At 38.3% G+C, this 15,569-nt stretch overlaps 2 protein-coding genes across 3 annotated transcripts in view; both read left to right on the top strand.

Moving 5' to 3' along the window:
* Positions 1 to 6,333, top strand: part of LOC144664073 (acid-sensing ion channel 4-B-like) — a 35,251-nt gene extending 28,918 nt beyond the window's left edge. Inside the window, exon 12 of the mRNA XM_078525281.1 lies at positions 5,749 to 6,333. Coding sequence (XP_078381407.1) covers positions 5,749 to 5,811 — 63 coding nt within the window. The 3' untranslated portion in view covers positions 5,812 to 6,333. The remainder of the gene's footprint in view (positions 1 to 5,748) is intronic.
* Positions 1 to 15,569, top strand: part of LOC144658900 (bile acid-sensitive ion channel-like) — a 30,484-nt gene that overhangs the window by 5,132 nt on the left and 9,783 nt on the right. Inside the window, exons 7-12 of one of the 2 annotated variants that reach the window (XM_078519502.1) lie at positions 713 to 818; positions 1,198 to 1,264; positions 3,308 to 3,365; positions 3,701 to 3,774; positions 4,544 to 4,619; positions 5,276 to 5,470. In XM_078519502.1, the coding sequence (XP_078375628.1) occupies positions 713 to 818; positions 1,198 to 1,264; positions 3,308 to 3,365; positions 3,701 to 3,774; positions 4,544 to 4,619; positions 5,276 to 5,464 (570 nt within the window). In that variant the 3' untranslated portion in view covers positions 5,465 to 5,470. Of the gene's footprint in view, positions 1 to 712; positions 819 to 1,197; positions 1,265 to 3,307; positions 3,366 to 3,700; positions 3,775 to 4,543; positions 4,620 to 5,275; positions 5,757 to 15,569 lie in introns of those variants that run through there. The other variant, XM_078519434.1, reaches the window with a different exon arrangement.

A 15,569-nucleotide genomic window follows, 5' to 3' on the forward strand; every position in this document is an offset into this window, starting at 1 on the left:
GCCAGAGTTTCAGGCAAAATTATTTTTTGACGCGAATTTGAGTGGGTGTTTTTAAGAAAGACAGCCTCTTAACAACTATTCACCGAAGTAGAGGTGGCTAGTGGTTAAATACAAAAACAGTGTATAAAACAGTGTATCGGTATAATTATACAGAAAACAGTGAGATAATAAAATCCAAAGGATGATTTTTGACTAATTTATTCCCGCGACGATTACAATTTTCTCGCGCGCGTTGCTCGGAGGTGAATAGCAAAGGGTATTCGATGTTTCAGTAGCCAGTCAGCGCACACCAAAAACTTAACTCTATCCACTGTTTTTGTATAAACTAATTGTCATTATAATACGTGGCATAACGTACTAGAAGTAAACCCTATTTTTAAGAAACTGCTCGCTAACTCCTTCTACCGTCTTTGGGCTAGTTTAGGCATGAGTGGAGATTTAGAGGATTATAAGTAATGTATGTGGTCTTTATTATGTCGAGGATTTGTTTTTATTAAATAGCGACCTGGATTTGAGAGGAGAGAGAGGTGCGAGTGGGGAAATATGGGTTTACTTTGACTGGTAAATAACGGCTTCCACAGCTAGTCAGCCTCACGGAACATACATAACATGGCATAAAAAAAATGAAGTACACTTTTCGTTGATGAGTCACTAGGAATACTGACGGCGTCTTCCTGTAATTTAACCCTGATAGTGTGTATCTTTTCCGTAGAACTGCCTTAGCAACTGCGTTGCAAAAGAGATGAGAAAAAAATGCGGTTGTGTTTCAGTTGTCACGCGTCAACAGCCCTTATGTGACTCGTTTAATCAAACACAAGGTAATATTATCAAGTGCTTTGTGTATAGTTGTGTGTTCGTTGTACTGTTACAAAATGTAAACTCTATGTTCCTTTAACTTTAGGAGTACTTGTATTTCCCCTGGTTGGGATGCAAGCCAATTACAGCTAGCGTTTAATTTGCCGGTACCCATTTATGAACCTGGGTGTGAAGAAGTACTGTGAGAGCGCCAATGAACACAGCATAGTGACCCCTGCCAGGGATCGCACCCAGACTGCTGAAACGGCGTGGCATCAATGATCGACACCCACGGGACTGACTGCAAGAAAACCACGTGAATAGTATGCGTTCTCCCTCGTCGAACGCAATCATTATTTCATCACTGGTAAAATTAATAAAATAACAATACTTTCTTTATAGCTGACTGCCTGGATAGCATTTCTTACAACCAAGACTCCCTCGATTGTTCTTGCGATCCTCCCTGTAGGTAAGTTCAGATTATGCGAACTAAAACCTAGCTGCCGGTCTGCTGTTCAGGTTCAACAGGCGCTCGATGATCAACAGTCGTTCAATGGGAACTGTCTCTTAAAAAAACCTGCCGACGTCAGTCTCGTTACACATAGAAAAATAGTACACACACAGCGGCTACTGTGCGCAGTTCCCACCTAAGCTCCACTTATAAACGACGTCAGAGCGAAAGCCGCAGCTGATATTTCGCGGTCTTATCTGCTTTGTTGTCTGTGCAATGGCAGACGTATTTTGCACGATTTTTCGAGGCCAATTAGGGGGCAAAGAAACGCCAAATTGTCCAAGTTTAAGCCGAATCTATATATCTTCTATTTTAGGGCCTAAAATGTAAATTAACGTCGGAAAAACTAGAAAAGAAAGTATAAAAAATTTTCGTCGCAGTAGCACTTTAAAAAACAACAACAACTCCACTTTTAAGCCAAAAGTCAAGGCAGTCAGTACAAACATAAGCATAGATGATTAAATAATTGTTATCCTCCTTGGTTTTCGGCTCCTAAATCGCGGGTTTACCAATGCTATCTTTGTAACTTTGAACCTCTCCTCCGGGTACCAGCAGACAGCGTTTTCGTCGCACTTTTTGCGCCAATCTTCAACTTTCAAAAATCTTCAAAAAAAAAAAAAAAAAAAAAAAATTGGGCAACTCAGATTTTTTGGGCAGCAAGAGAAATTTGGGCAAAGCCAGTTTTTTTTTACAAAAAAGGTTTATTTTTTTCGAAGAAATATATATTTCCTATTCTAACCTAAAATTGGCGTGGTAAAGCCAGTTAAATTCACACGAGACAGTGGTTGCCTAGCACGTGATGAATTTCTGTTTATTAGTGAAGGGGATCATATGTTGATATACATATTTTTGTATTTTTTTTATTGTTGGGCATTGTACTGCAAATATCTGTCACAGTGAAACACCTGTTAAAGAAAGCGGCGTTGCTAAATTTTACAAAATCGACGGCGAGATTCTGGAAGCCGAGCAGAAAATTTACGCGAAGTTTTCGCCGTGTAGTTACGCGGATTAGGCTATATGACTGTTTCAAAAATTCTGGAGACAATGCACGAGAATGATCTATTTGATATGTTTCCAGAGTTTCCTAATGTGGTACATATCCTTGCAGTGATACCTGCTACATCGTGTTCTGCAGAACGATCATTCAGTACGCTGCGCAGATTGAAACCGTACCTCTTCAGCAGCTGATGGGGCACAACGTGTTAGTAACATCGCACTTATTAACATTGAAAGGGCATATGCCAACTCTGTAGTCAACAATGACATGGATGACATGGATCGTATCATTGATATCTTCGGCCGTCGAAATGGCAAAGACAGCTATTTCTTTTAACGTGTTTTATGAGCGCATACGATACATTCATATGTAAGAATATTTTCACTTCATATGTAGGCCTATGTTAGCGAATCGCATGACCCGCGTTTCTTTTCGACTGTTCGAAAAACTTTGGGCAACTTGCGAGAAACTTTTTGGGCAAATGGTCCCCCCCCCCCCCCCCCTTGGCCAAAAATTGCCCGTACGCCTATGTGGATTAAGACTGCGTTTTAGTGTAGTTGGTATAAAAGAAGTATCTCACTCCAGCAACAAATTGCAAGCGAAAAGCATACAGTTGCAGAAGCAGTAACTGCAAAGAAACTTAATGATATTTATTTTCTTTAAAATATACTTTTATACGACCCTACAAGCTCGAAGCTTGCATGTAAATCTTTGCTTCAATCTCGAGACCGTTTTTGTTTTTTCGCGGTAATCGCCACGTCTACGATTTCTTCGGAAATGCCCATAGAGGGCCTCAACCTTTTCCTTCAGAAGTCTTGTACGTTTTCGCTTCAAACTTTAAAGTTTGAGGCTTCGAGGCGGCGAAAACCGAAAGCGGCTTTGGATTTGTTTCGTTTAACTACTGTAGCAATAGTACTCATCTCCAATTATCCAATGAGCATTCATATTTTCGTCAAACATAACTACTAAGGGTTAATATCGCATTTGAAATATTTTTTCTTTAGCCGACTGTATTTCGCTCATACCGTGTCTAGCTCTACATGGCCATCCAAAAAGCACATGGTAAGGTATAGTGCATAAAAGTCCAATTATGGACGTCATTGACTAATTTTTCCTAGTTAACGTTGGTATAATTAAAAGTTAACACGATTATACATAATAGTGTGAATGTTAAAAATAGCAAAAATTTAACACGTAAATATTACTGCAGTGGCCGACAACTCTAAAGATCAGTAGTTCGTTGCCTAAAGAAGTAGCAGTAGAAGTAATAGCCTGTGCATTTTTAATTTTTTGAACAAGAAATGTGAGTTGGAACGCAAGGCTTTATTCCATTAATACCTTTTGTTTACCACAACTATGTTGTACGATCATTTGAATTTGGTTTTGATCATTTTCAGGGCCAGCTGATCAGGGTCTTAAAAAAAGGTAAAAACAGGACAGCACAAATAGTCAAAGATCTAACATCAGCCAGGTAACTCAATTTTGTGGAAAGCATGCATTTTCTAACAAGTGTAAAGTATTGTGCTTGCTAAACCCGCCAAACCGTTTACAGATTGATAAACACTGACGCTAGTAGGCTAGTAAGTTGTTAAGTCAATCAATCAATCAATCAATCAATCAATCAATCAATCAATCAATCAATCAATCAATCAGCAGCCAATCAATAAGCAATCGATAGATAGATGGTGATGAATGATGGTGCATGATAGTTCATGGAACGTGGCATGCATGTTGCATGATTGTGCATGCAATGATTATACCTGATTGAAGAATCGTTGACCTATAAAAGGCATAAACCATGAACGGTGCGACCCAATTGTTTACTGGGAAATCGGAAAAAATAATCTTTGTTTGGGGCAGAATATATGTGATACTAAGACAGGTTGCATAAATCATGCCCCTTGAGGCTTTTAAAGAAAGAAAAAAATGTTCATCAATAAAAGGAATATTACCAAGCTTCCCTATGCTGTTAAACCAGAATCCCATTCGGTCGTATCGTTCATGGTTTTTGCTTTTCACAGGGTCAACGATTTTTCAATTAGGTGTATACATGATGCAAGGCGGTGCACGATAGTGCGTTCCTGATGCATTAGTCATTATTATTATAATGACTGAGAAGGGGCATGACACGTGGTAGTGCAACGTGTATGATGCACGATGGTGCATCTTGCATGATGAACGCCGGACATGTGTTGCAAAAGCAGTGTTGCTTATGAGTTTTTTATTTCATACAATGTCAGGGATAACATGGTGCGAGTAAATATCCACTTTGCTTCGATGACACTGAAGGACATGAGCCAAAGCCCGGCCATAACGGTATGAAATAATTTGCTTTAACAATAACTAATCTTAAGAACTATTTGAAAGTCCTAAAACGTTACAAGATAATTTGTCCCTAAGTGTTCCTTTTATCTAACTCATATTCCATGTAAGCTTCTACTGCATCTCAAGAGACGTCTTCGATTCATTTTCTCAGTAGTTTACATCCTCGCGCTTGTGAAAAAGAGAAGGCTTACTTAACTTTTCTAAGCGTCCCTAATGGCTTTGATTTGTTGACGGCATTATTTAAACAGTCGTTTCGTAACTCACCCTGTTGTGTAATACGGTTGTTACGTGCTCAACCTAACGTTCAGTTAAAGACTGCTGGATAACAGTCAACACGAGTAACTTGTTTCTAGACAAAATTGTGTACGTAAGAGACAAAATGTATTCTTAAAGATTTCTTACGATTTTCTTCTAAATTTACTGATCCGTTTGATTACTTTTGAGTGATAAATACACACACTTTTAAAATGTAACATTCAGGCACGCAACAAGGTACAAAAGAATAACAACCCAACCAAACAATTATATTTTAGTACATCAAGTTCATCAAGTTGTCCTTAACTCCGTCTATTACACTGTCTCCGAGATAATCTTATGTTCATCAGTACAGTTTGCACTGAAAGTGTCAAACCATTCTTTATTTTCAGCGAGAGTCTCTGCTGGGAACTATTGGCGGACAACTTGGTCTGTTTATTGGAGTCTCGTTAATTACTTTAGTTGAGTTCCTTAATCTGCTGTGGCGCCTTATTTTACCAAGACAGAAGACGACTTCAAACCAAACAAGGGATTTCGAAGAAATCGACACTGAGAAGGACACTGAAATGACCCGTCGATGATTTAAGGTTCCTTTCCTTCTACAAAGTCCGTTTTAGGCAACTAAGGTGCTGTCACACGACCAACGTGTAGCAGGAACATTTCACTGTGGCCCACAGTGGGACGTGTCGCTGCAACATGTCCCTGCTACATATTTGTGTACATGTTGTGATTTTGTTTCTGAAACATGTCCTTGCTAAAAGTCCTTGCTGCATGTCCCTGCAACATGTGTCTTCGTGTATTAACACCTTTACTTATGTTGATTGGTGCAAGTCTATAGATATTTTCAAATATATTTCGTCCTTAGGCAGAAAGCCTGATGGGGATATCGGTGAACAATTTGGTCTGTTTATTAAAGTCTCGTGTATAACATTAGTCGAGTTCCTTGTTCTGTCATGGCTTCTTATTCTACCGAGAAAAAAGAAAATGCGCAATGAAGTAAGGGCCTTTGAAGTAGCCAAACGATAAGCAAAAGATTGAAATCGATCTGTCCATGAAGAAAGATTTCCATTCTCCTTGTGCAACATCCAACAACAACTAAAACAATGTTAATACTTTAATTATAATTTGTTCAGTTAAACAAACTTTAAAATAAAAAAAATTTATTCATTCATTCGCATCTAGTAGTATGCAGTACAGTTGAACTGCACGTTTTATATAGGTAACATGGGTGCAAATTCAATGCTGATATTCCATCTCATTCTAAGTCGCGATTTAATAATAATAATAATAATAATAATAATAATAATAATAATAATAATAATAATAATAATGGCTTTTTTGGGAGAGCTTCCACAAAGACTAAATTTACTAAGAATTATAATGATATTTTATAAAAGATTAAAAGATTATTATTTACAATATTTACCATAGAAAAAAAACTATAAAATGCTAAAACCTCTCATAAAATAACGTGAAATAATCTAAAAATAATTCGATTTGTAAAAAGAAATAAATAGGTGAATAAATAAATAAATAAAAAATAACCTATGCGAGACTTTGCATTTTTAAATAAAATCTTTTTAACGGCCTTGATAAAAAAGTTATAGGAGGAAATGTTTCTAATGTTTGCTGGTAGGCCATTGAAACTAGTTGCGGCCATATGTTGAAAGGTATCCGCCTCTCTCGGGAACTGAGAGTTTTGGTGCCACGGATGATCGTAAGGATTCTGCGATACGTATGATGGAAGGGTGAAGACACATTCTCCGTTTTATTCAAAGCGGTTAGTTTAGCTTGTTCTGAAAGTTCTCATATTGCACTTGGCTATAGAAAATGATTGTGCAATTTTTAGCACATTCAAAACATCACTTGTGCCCATAAATCTAGTAAGCATTTTATCAAAGCATCTTCGCAACCTTTAGAAGAAATTGAGACCACAATGGAAATACTAAAGTTCTCCCAGGGGTTCAGGGAAGAAGGGAACATGGCTTTTTTTAGGAACCTAAGATAAAAAGGAAAATTAACCTGGGAACACGAGAACAAGAGCATATTTTGGGGAACAGGGAACGCCAAAATCGAAGAAATACACGGGGAAATACACCTTTGCTTATGATTTGTCGGCTCATTTAGCTTACATCCTGTCTCCATTGACAGGCAAATCAGAGTACGCAGTTACCAACTCCACTCATTTCGTGAATGCCATCAACCATGAAAGAGTACAAGAAAAGGAAATCATGGTATCATTTGACGTAGAATCTTTATTTACGAACGTGCCAATCGAAGATGCCGAAAAGGCCGCACCTCGCAAGCTAGAAAACGATCCCGGTCTTGCCGACCGCACAAACCTAACACCTACACAAATTGCCGACCTTTTATAGCCAACATCTTCATGGAAGAGTTTGAGGAGCGTGCGATAGAAAGTGCGATCTATAAACCAAAGATCTGGAAGCGATATGTAGACGACACTTTTACTATAATAATATATAGATTTAGGCACGCCTAAAAGCGGAGCTCCCCATTTATTTAATTTTCACTGGAGCTTACAATGTTTTCATTCAAGTGAATAAGCGGCCAAAGTACTAATGTTTATGGCGGTTTATAGGTTCAAGACAAATTTAAATAGCTCACGGTTAAACCGAATGTCAGCAGTACGACAAAATAGTCCATGGGCCCAGACCCCAAAATTAGGCATTTGGTACCATTCAGAGGGACAAATGCTATCATATATTTTTCGAATCCTTGAACATTCTAGTTCATTTTGGTATGTGATAGCAATTCCAAAAGAGTAGCTTTCTTGCTGAAATCACGTGATTTCTGACGTCATCTTTCCAAAATCAATGTTGCATTTTAATGCTCGAAGGGTAATGAATAATCACTTTATCGAAACTTCAAGCACGTAAATGTTGTGAGAGAGGCCTGACAAAGTACAGCAAAGGCAGCTGATGCTAGTCAAGGGCTTTGGCCGCACTTAAGGGTTTTTCTCTGTATGGTTTCCATGGCAACAAAGCCGGATTGCAATTTAGACCTCTCATATATCGAGATTGATGTTAGAATTTCAAAATGTGGACCAAGTTTTTAAATAAATCAGGGAGAAAAAAACAAGGATTTGTATTTTACAATACGGACAGAGTATTTGAGGTTAATAAGGGTTATACTGATCTCTCTTTTTTATAAAAATGAAAGCATTTTGAGCCAACAGATGCGCGCGAGAGGCGGCCTCATTTGACTAAAGCGCGTGGGGGTTTTTATCTAACGTCATTCAAATTACAAATCTTGCCGGTGTATCTTATAAACTCTTTCTTTCTACATATTCTTGACATAAAGAACATAAAAATCTTGTAAATTTGATATCGATTCAGTGCTTTGTTTAGAGGATAAAGCATTTTGACATTTGCGATGTCCCGGATGAACGTGTTTCTTAATTGTCACAGAAAACGTGTATTCTTCATTGTGTTGTTCAATTACAGATGCGATATCAATTACAAAGTAATGTCTAAAATAATTTTAAGTGAAAGTGAATAATATTAATGGAAGAATTTTCTCGACTGATGATACGCATTTCTTTGGCCGCCCTATTTGTGCCCCAAATTTAAGAGGGAAACAAACATTAAGGCTGCATACTAAACACTGTTTTGTCTCAAAATTATTTTCTTAATAACTCGGTTGTAAAGAATGCCACAGAGCTTTTATTCGACCTGTTCTACAAACCAATTCCTCTCTCCACCCATGTGTAAATTAAATGGTACTGGCGAAGTTAGCGCAGGGGGATAGCCCTGCGATGGATTAGCATCCCATCCAGGGGAGTAGCAATAGTGCTACAGATACCAGGACAAGCTCCGGCCTGATGGGTCACTTGGCTCGATCAAACACAAATTTTGCCTACTTACCATAAACCAATAGTTTTCAAGGACGTTTTTCATACGAACAAACAGTTTCTATAACATTGTTATGACCATGTTATGACGGGTCTATTATTTCTACGAGAAATGATAAAAGTCGTTTTCAGAAAGCATGGAAATTGGATACAACTCGAGATCATAATTAAATAAATTCCGAAGTTTTTTTGACAGAAGAGAACAACTTAACTGAGAAGAAAACACCACGAGTCGACACGAGCAACTTACAGCGTGTTTGCCAAACTTTCGAAACCTGTGAAATGTGATAGTGTAACCCACAAAATATTCGGAACGAGACGGCATTCAGGCTTGAATGCCGGTTGATAAAAATTCTGACTGAGAAATAGTCATTGTTCCCTTTCTGAAAAATTAGAACATCATAGAACTTAAAGCTGTCTAGTCTTTTCGTACTGAACTTCATTCGGTTTTTAAAATAAATAAATTGACGTCTTTGAAAAAAAAAATCTTCCGAAGAGCTCAAGAACAGGAACTTCAAAAATTGTGGCTTATCAGTGGCGGGCACATTGACCACATTGTTTTTGGACACTTCCTCCTCGCGGACTGATATATTAGTCAACCCAGCCCAACTACCTACGTTCTGCTTTTCTCACTTTTGCACCAAGGTGCAGTTAAATTCAAAGCAACTTTTTCTTCTATGCATGCTCTATCGTATGTTCAAATATTATTCCATAATTTTCTTACTCGAGGATTACAGCGCTAAACCAGCATTGTATGCAGGGATTTTTGCAATGGTTAAAGTGTCTCTTGCTAATTTAGCCACTGTCACTGAGGGAGATGGGTTCCAAAGTGCCAGGCTTGGACAGCGATACCACTTACCCTGTAGGACATTCCAGAAAGGCAAGGGAGGTGTCATTCTGAGGTAGTGGTTTTTTATTTTCTTGAGTCAGGACAGGATTTGTGGAGACAAAGTGCCGTTTTAATTTCCTAATTGGGAGAAGGACTTATAGCTCCCTCCTGGGCGGTTTACACTTCCAATTATCAGAATGTAACTCAAGTTCTTCTGAAACATTGACTACTTTTTTGCACAGCTCTCACGGCTAGGGTGACCCGACCAGCCTTGTCCCCATGCTAAGCGTTCTTTAAAGGTGTCACTGCTAATGAGCTGAGAATGCCTAGTGAATAGGCTGTGTGGTCATGTTATTTGAACAGCTTCTTGTGGAATAATTGCATATCAAATGTACTAACTAGGTTCCTTAATTTCCTCGATACTGTTGCATTAGGTGCTGCTCCCTTATTGTGATAATTGATGGTAAAGAATATGATGAACCTCTGGCCAGCTGTAGTCAATTACAAACAGTTCGAGGAGAGTTGGAGGCCTTTTGCGTCGCCAATCGCGAAAAGGACAGATAATGACCGGATGATGACAATGTTAAGCAAGTTCTCAAAGTGCATTACACTCCCGAATTCTTGTTTCAGCTCTGTTAAATGTGCTTTTTAGTAGTGGAGTCTTTGATCTGTGTGACACCAAATGAACGCGTGCCGACAAAATTACATCTTTAAATTTAGTTGTAACTTTAACAATCTTAAATTCTTCAAAAAGTCAAGCATTGTACTCGATATGCGGGAGTAACTATTAGCTGCCTCCTCAGCTTCGACAACTTTGCTCACAATGATAGCGTACAGTCTTTCGACAGTTTCGTCTGCTCGAAAATTTGAAAGGCTCTATATTTTTTGGAACGTTTCATATATATGCTTTTCTAATTACAATTTTTTTTTCTAATCATAGATTGTGTTTTCGCATTTGAAGATCTTCTTTTCGGTGGGGTTTTAACCGCCTCGCCTCTATTTCGGAGCTTATCTAATTCCCGCATTAACGGCAACATTTGCGGTGATAAAACAGGAATTTCCCTTTCTCCAGCAATATTGAGGACTGATTTCAATTCAGTCTCCATCTATTGTGGTGCTTTTAAATCGTCGCTGTTGTCATCACTGCAATAAGTGACATGTAAGGGGCTGATTTTTCACCCCACTGAAGCTGAATGGTGTTTCTCCGATATACAGAGGATTTTAAGGTAAAAGTTGAGGTGGGACTACCGCCTACAAAGGACGCATCTGTCTTCCATATTTTACGACGCATTTTTATCATTTTGGTCAGTCAGTGACGACTCTTCCGTGGTTATTTTGACATTCTTTGAGCTCGCCACGCGTTCTCCCACCCCACCAACCGGGTTCCTTTCCCTATTCTGCGCACCTGTCCTCGCATTAGCCAATCAAACTTGATTACAGGAAATATCAGCGATATATTACATCTTCTGCCGTAAATGCCCCAAAGAAGTTTTCATTGGGAATGCGGGAGACATATTGACTAAATCCTTTAGGAAAAATCGCTTTCAGGTCCCATACCACAACAGAGACTAACTGTACCTCTGATGCAACTTTTCGATGGTAATGAATGCCTCAGCCCAGTTCAATTCAAGACGTCCTTGTTCCATGGTGCAATCAGGTTTAGTAATGAAGTATTTCCGTTCAGCGCAATGTAATATCTTTCAATTTAAAGCGCTTGTTTCTCTTGGCAACAACCACGATTCCTTTTTTCTGTCGTCTTTCAACACGCGCACGTGCCATCTTGGCGCGCGCAAACAGTTTTGAATTATTTGCGTACGACTGTAGAGAACAAACTGTGTTTTCCAACATAGTTGTTAGCTTTTCCGAAAAAAAGACAGCAGTGCCCAAACATCAGGAAACCAGTACCGAGCTAAATAACGTCTGCGAAGCAAATGTTTATTTCAAAAATCAGAACAACATTGATACCCTTTCGCGCCTCGCGAAATATTTCTTGACTGATATTGTAAGTTAATTGTATAAATAATTCTCTTTTAGATTCCTTCAGAATTGCCAAAAATAGTTTTCTAAAGTTTTTAATACAATCTTAATCTTTTTTAAGAGATTTCTTTGTCCTTTTCTGGGGATTTAAATCGAAAAATTTAGACCAAAATAACCGCACACCTTCCTAAGGCAAAGCCGCCGCCATCTTGGATTTACCCAGAATGCAATTCAGGACCTTCAAACAGTATTTTGTTCTGTTTGACTGATTAATTCAAACTTTTACCAATTTATTGAGAAAACTAGTTAATAATGATGTTTCCAATACTGCAAGATGAAATTGAGCAAAAATAGACCATAATAAGAGTTTTAAATTGTATTACAACTTTAGCCTCGTTTTCATGCAGAAGGAGAATTTTATACTCTTAAAAAATCCTATTAAGCTACTTTTTCGTGATTGCTATCAGCTCAATTTTGAAACTCCTTCTGATGCACTTTAATCTGATACCACTCATAATTTGTCCCTTTGAATGGTACCAAAATCTGCTCGGGCCCATGGACTAAAAAATAATAATCTTAAAGCGGGGCAAAATCATTACCCATGGCACGAAAAATTACTTTAGAGTACAGTAAATTATCTGCTTTCTAGCAATAGAAAATAGTTTCGCGATCCTGTAAAAGTTTCGCAGCAGTTTAGTAGACTCCACAATATCTATTACATTGATATAGGATATATTCAACGTGAATCGCTGAGACTGTCGGATTAGCTCAATCGGTAAGGTGCCAGTCTGCGGATCGGAAGGTCGTGAGTTCAAACCCCAGAGGCACAAAGTTTTTTTTTCTTTTTTTTTCTTTTTTTTTTTTTACCCCGTAGCAATAAAATGGTTTGTTTATTATATCAACCCGATTAAGCTTTCGATACTCCTTCATGTACGATGCTGGCTTTACAGATAGACACGAAAGTCATCGATCGATTATGGCTCTCAATGTCCACTTTTTGGCGGTCGATTACTTTCTACACGTAATTTTCAGCCACATTTTGTTTCATTGCTTCTTGTTTTTCTTTTCAAACCTCTTTAAATTTTAAAGGCCGCCTTTATCCGGCCGCCTTTATACGGCCTTCTTGCTTCACTATTTCTACCATCAAACTATGGCGGCCATGTTGCGCGACTCCGTACGTACGACGTACGCGCCCGCGAACCATGCCGCTATCCATGTTGACCATGAAAACTCATTTCGATAGTGTTCCTTCTTTCATGCGTATGGGGCTCTGCTCTGCGGCCCTTCGGGCCGCTGTAGAGCTCCGCTATTAGATCGAGACCAAGTCGACGGCTTTTTACAACATCTCAATAACCAACAGCCCACTATTCGTTTCACCATGGAAACCGAGAAAGATAACAGCATTCCCTTTCTCGACACGTCAGTTATAAGGGACTCAAACGGCCTTCTTACTACCAGTGTGTACAGAAAGCCCACACACACTGATCAATACTTAGCTAGGCTATGACTCACACCAGCCACAGTCAGTGAAGCGTGGTATTGTTAAGTGTCTATATGACCGAGCCAAACACCTCATACAAGACAGGATAAAAGAACACGCCAGAGACATACGGCTTGCTCATACACAAACCTCCGCAGTTTCGGAGCATGCAAACGAAACGGGGCATTTTCCTTTATGGAATCAAGTCAAGTTTATCGATCGTGACCCTCACCGATACACACGCAGGGTCCAAGAGGTTATCCAAATAAGACTTCATTCTAATAACATAAATAGAGACAGTGGAATTGAAATTCCTGAAGCATGGATACCTACGATCATAAAACACAACATCCGTTCAACTACAAAGCGGACCTCTGTGGGAACATCATCTGTTAGTCGGAATAATAATGAGGATCGAAATGCACCAATCACAGCGAACCAACGTGCATTAATAGCGACACGTAAACAATCGACCTCGCCTGATGAAGACTAGCAGTATTGCAGTCGAAACGTCGCGATCAACATCTCAAAGCGATTCTATCGTGAGACAAACGAATAAACGTTCATTCCTATGGAAATTTTGTTGCGAACAAGGGAACATACTTTGCACTGTTTAGGTATATTATTTAAAAGAATAAACGTACACAGTTTCGCGCATTTGTCTAAGTTCTTTAGTTGTAGTATTATCTTGCGAATACCTCTCTCACTACAGTACGATCAGCAATAAAGTGAAACAAAACAATCCAAAGACAATACCCCCACCAAAAATGAATTGGTACCAGCACAATAGTGGTTTTCACGACACCAAGGATGTTAAGGTGGTGATGCAGACACGTTGTTGCGGACACAAATGTTTCCCTGTTTACCCGTGCGCGCAACATTTGTTGCAGACACAAAATTTGCGTCCGAAATATTTTGTGCCCGCGACGAATGTTTTCCCCTTTTGCTTGCTCAAGAAAACATCATCATGAGCCTGACTCGCCCCGAGTCGTCTTTTGAGTCTGTCTTGAGTCGACTGCTGAACACCTCATCCTTCGCGTCTTACAATGTTCGCACAAGAGACGACTGGGAACGAGTCAGTATCTAAAGTCAAAGCGGAGAATAAAACTGAGAAAAGTGCTTTTTTGCCTGATTTTTAATAAGAGTCAGTTAAAATAATGCTAGGGAATTGCAAGAAATTGCGCTAATTATTTGTTTCTCATATTTTAGTCCAAATCAAGTTACGTTACCTAGTGTAAATCACAAATATTCCATGCGCAAACTTAAAATTTAGAAAGAATTAAGCAAGTTGAAGTGCATGGTTAAAACTGTTTTCACGAATTTAAGTTAAAGTTAAAATTCTATCGATTGGTTGGGAGTGTATAAAAGAAAACAGACTTTGCTTTCATCTCGGTAACGCCTTCTTCTACCCTTCGTATTAATCCAAAAATGGCGTCTTCATTGGGATCAACGAAACTCGTATAAGGCTGAAACCGTTTAATTTTACCCTGAATTTGTCACTTGAGAACTAAAATTCACGAGAGGCGATAAAATTACACACGAGAGAAAGGAAAGGAAAATAGTGGAATTAAACTACTTGTAATTTTATTTTTATTTTAACTTCGTACTAAGCAGTGCATTGCAGTCCTGTATCGAGTGGTCAAAAGACAACTTGTAGTAAGTCGACTGTTCTACGGAGAGCGTCTACTCACAACTGAGCTAGCCATATCATGACACACGATTGTCTTTTCGCAGGCATGTCATTTTTCACGTTAGCATGTCATCGCACACTAATTGAGATAAGAGCTTAAGCGTGTTAAACAATATCTATGGGGAGTTATACTTCTTGTTTTTCCAGTTTTCTTCTCCTCTTTTTTAATTCAAGACAATTTTAAACAACAGCTATTTTTGCGATTTAGAAGTCACCGACAGCGAAAATAAAAACAAACGGATATTTTAAACACAAACTGTATCACATTCGATCGCTTAGTAAAATCTTTTTAAAAACTAAAAAAATTAAATTCGGCCACCAGTTGTTCTGTCGATAATTAAAGGCATCTGCCAAGTCATAACAGCATGTTACACAACAATGATAATTCATAATGCCAGCCAGAAAATAAACAAACAACCTTGCAAAATTTCACTTAATAACATCATATGTCTATAAAATGGTGTAGTGCATTAGTGTGGCACGAGAAATAACCATCCGACTTTTTTTTAACAGTATATATTTTTTGAAATATTACAAATCACACTGAGCACATTTTGTACCAAGTGTTTTTTAATTAATTTTTTTTTTTTACAAATACTAAGTGTACTGATTTGTAATTATTAAATAATATTTAACTAATTTAAGACATCGTAGTCAAGGCAACAAAAAGCCAAAGATACCATATAAGGAAGATGAACAAAACGCTACCCGTGAATTTGATTTTTCCACACTTCATAAAAAGAATGCTTATAAATTAGATGATAAAATCAGACGATAAAATGTTTCAATGGTTTGCGGAAGTGCTGCGATTGAATAAAATCTCTTAACGAAATGACATA

Source organism: Oculina patagonica, chromosome 1, assembly GCF_052425735.1.
Source record: "Oculina patagonica isolate OP01 chromosome 1, crgOcupat, whole genome shotgun sequence".
Lineage (NCBI taxonomy): Eukaryota > Metazoa > Cnidaria > Anthozoa > Scleractinia > Oculinidae > Oculina > Oculina patagonica.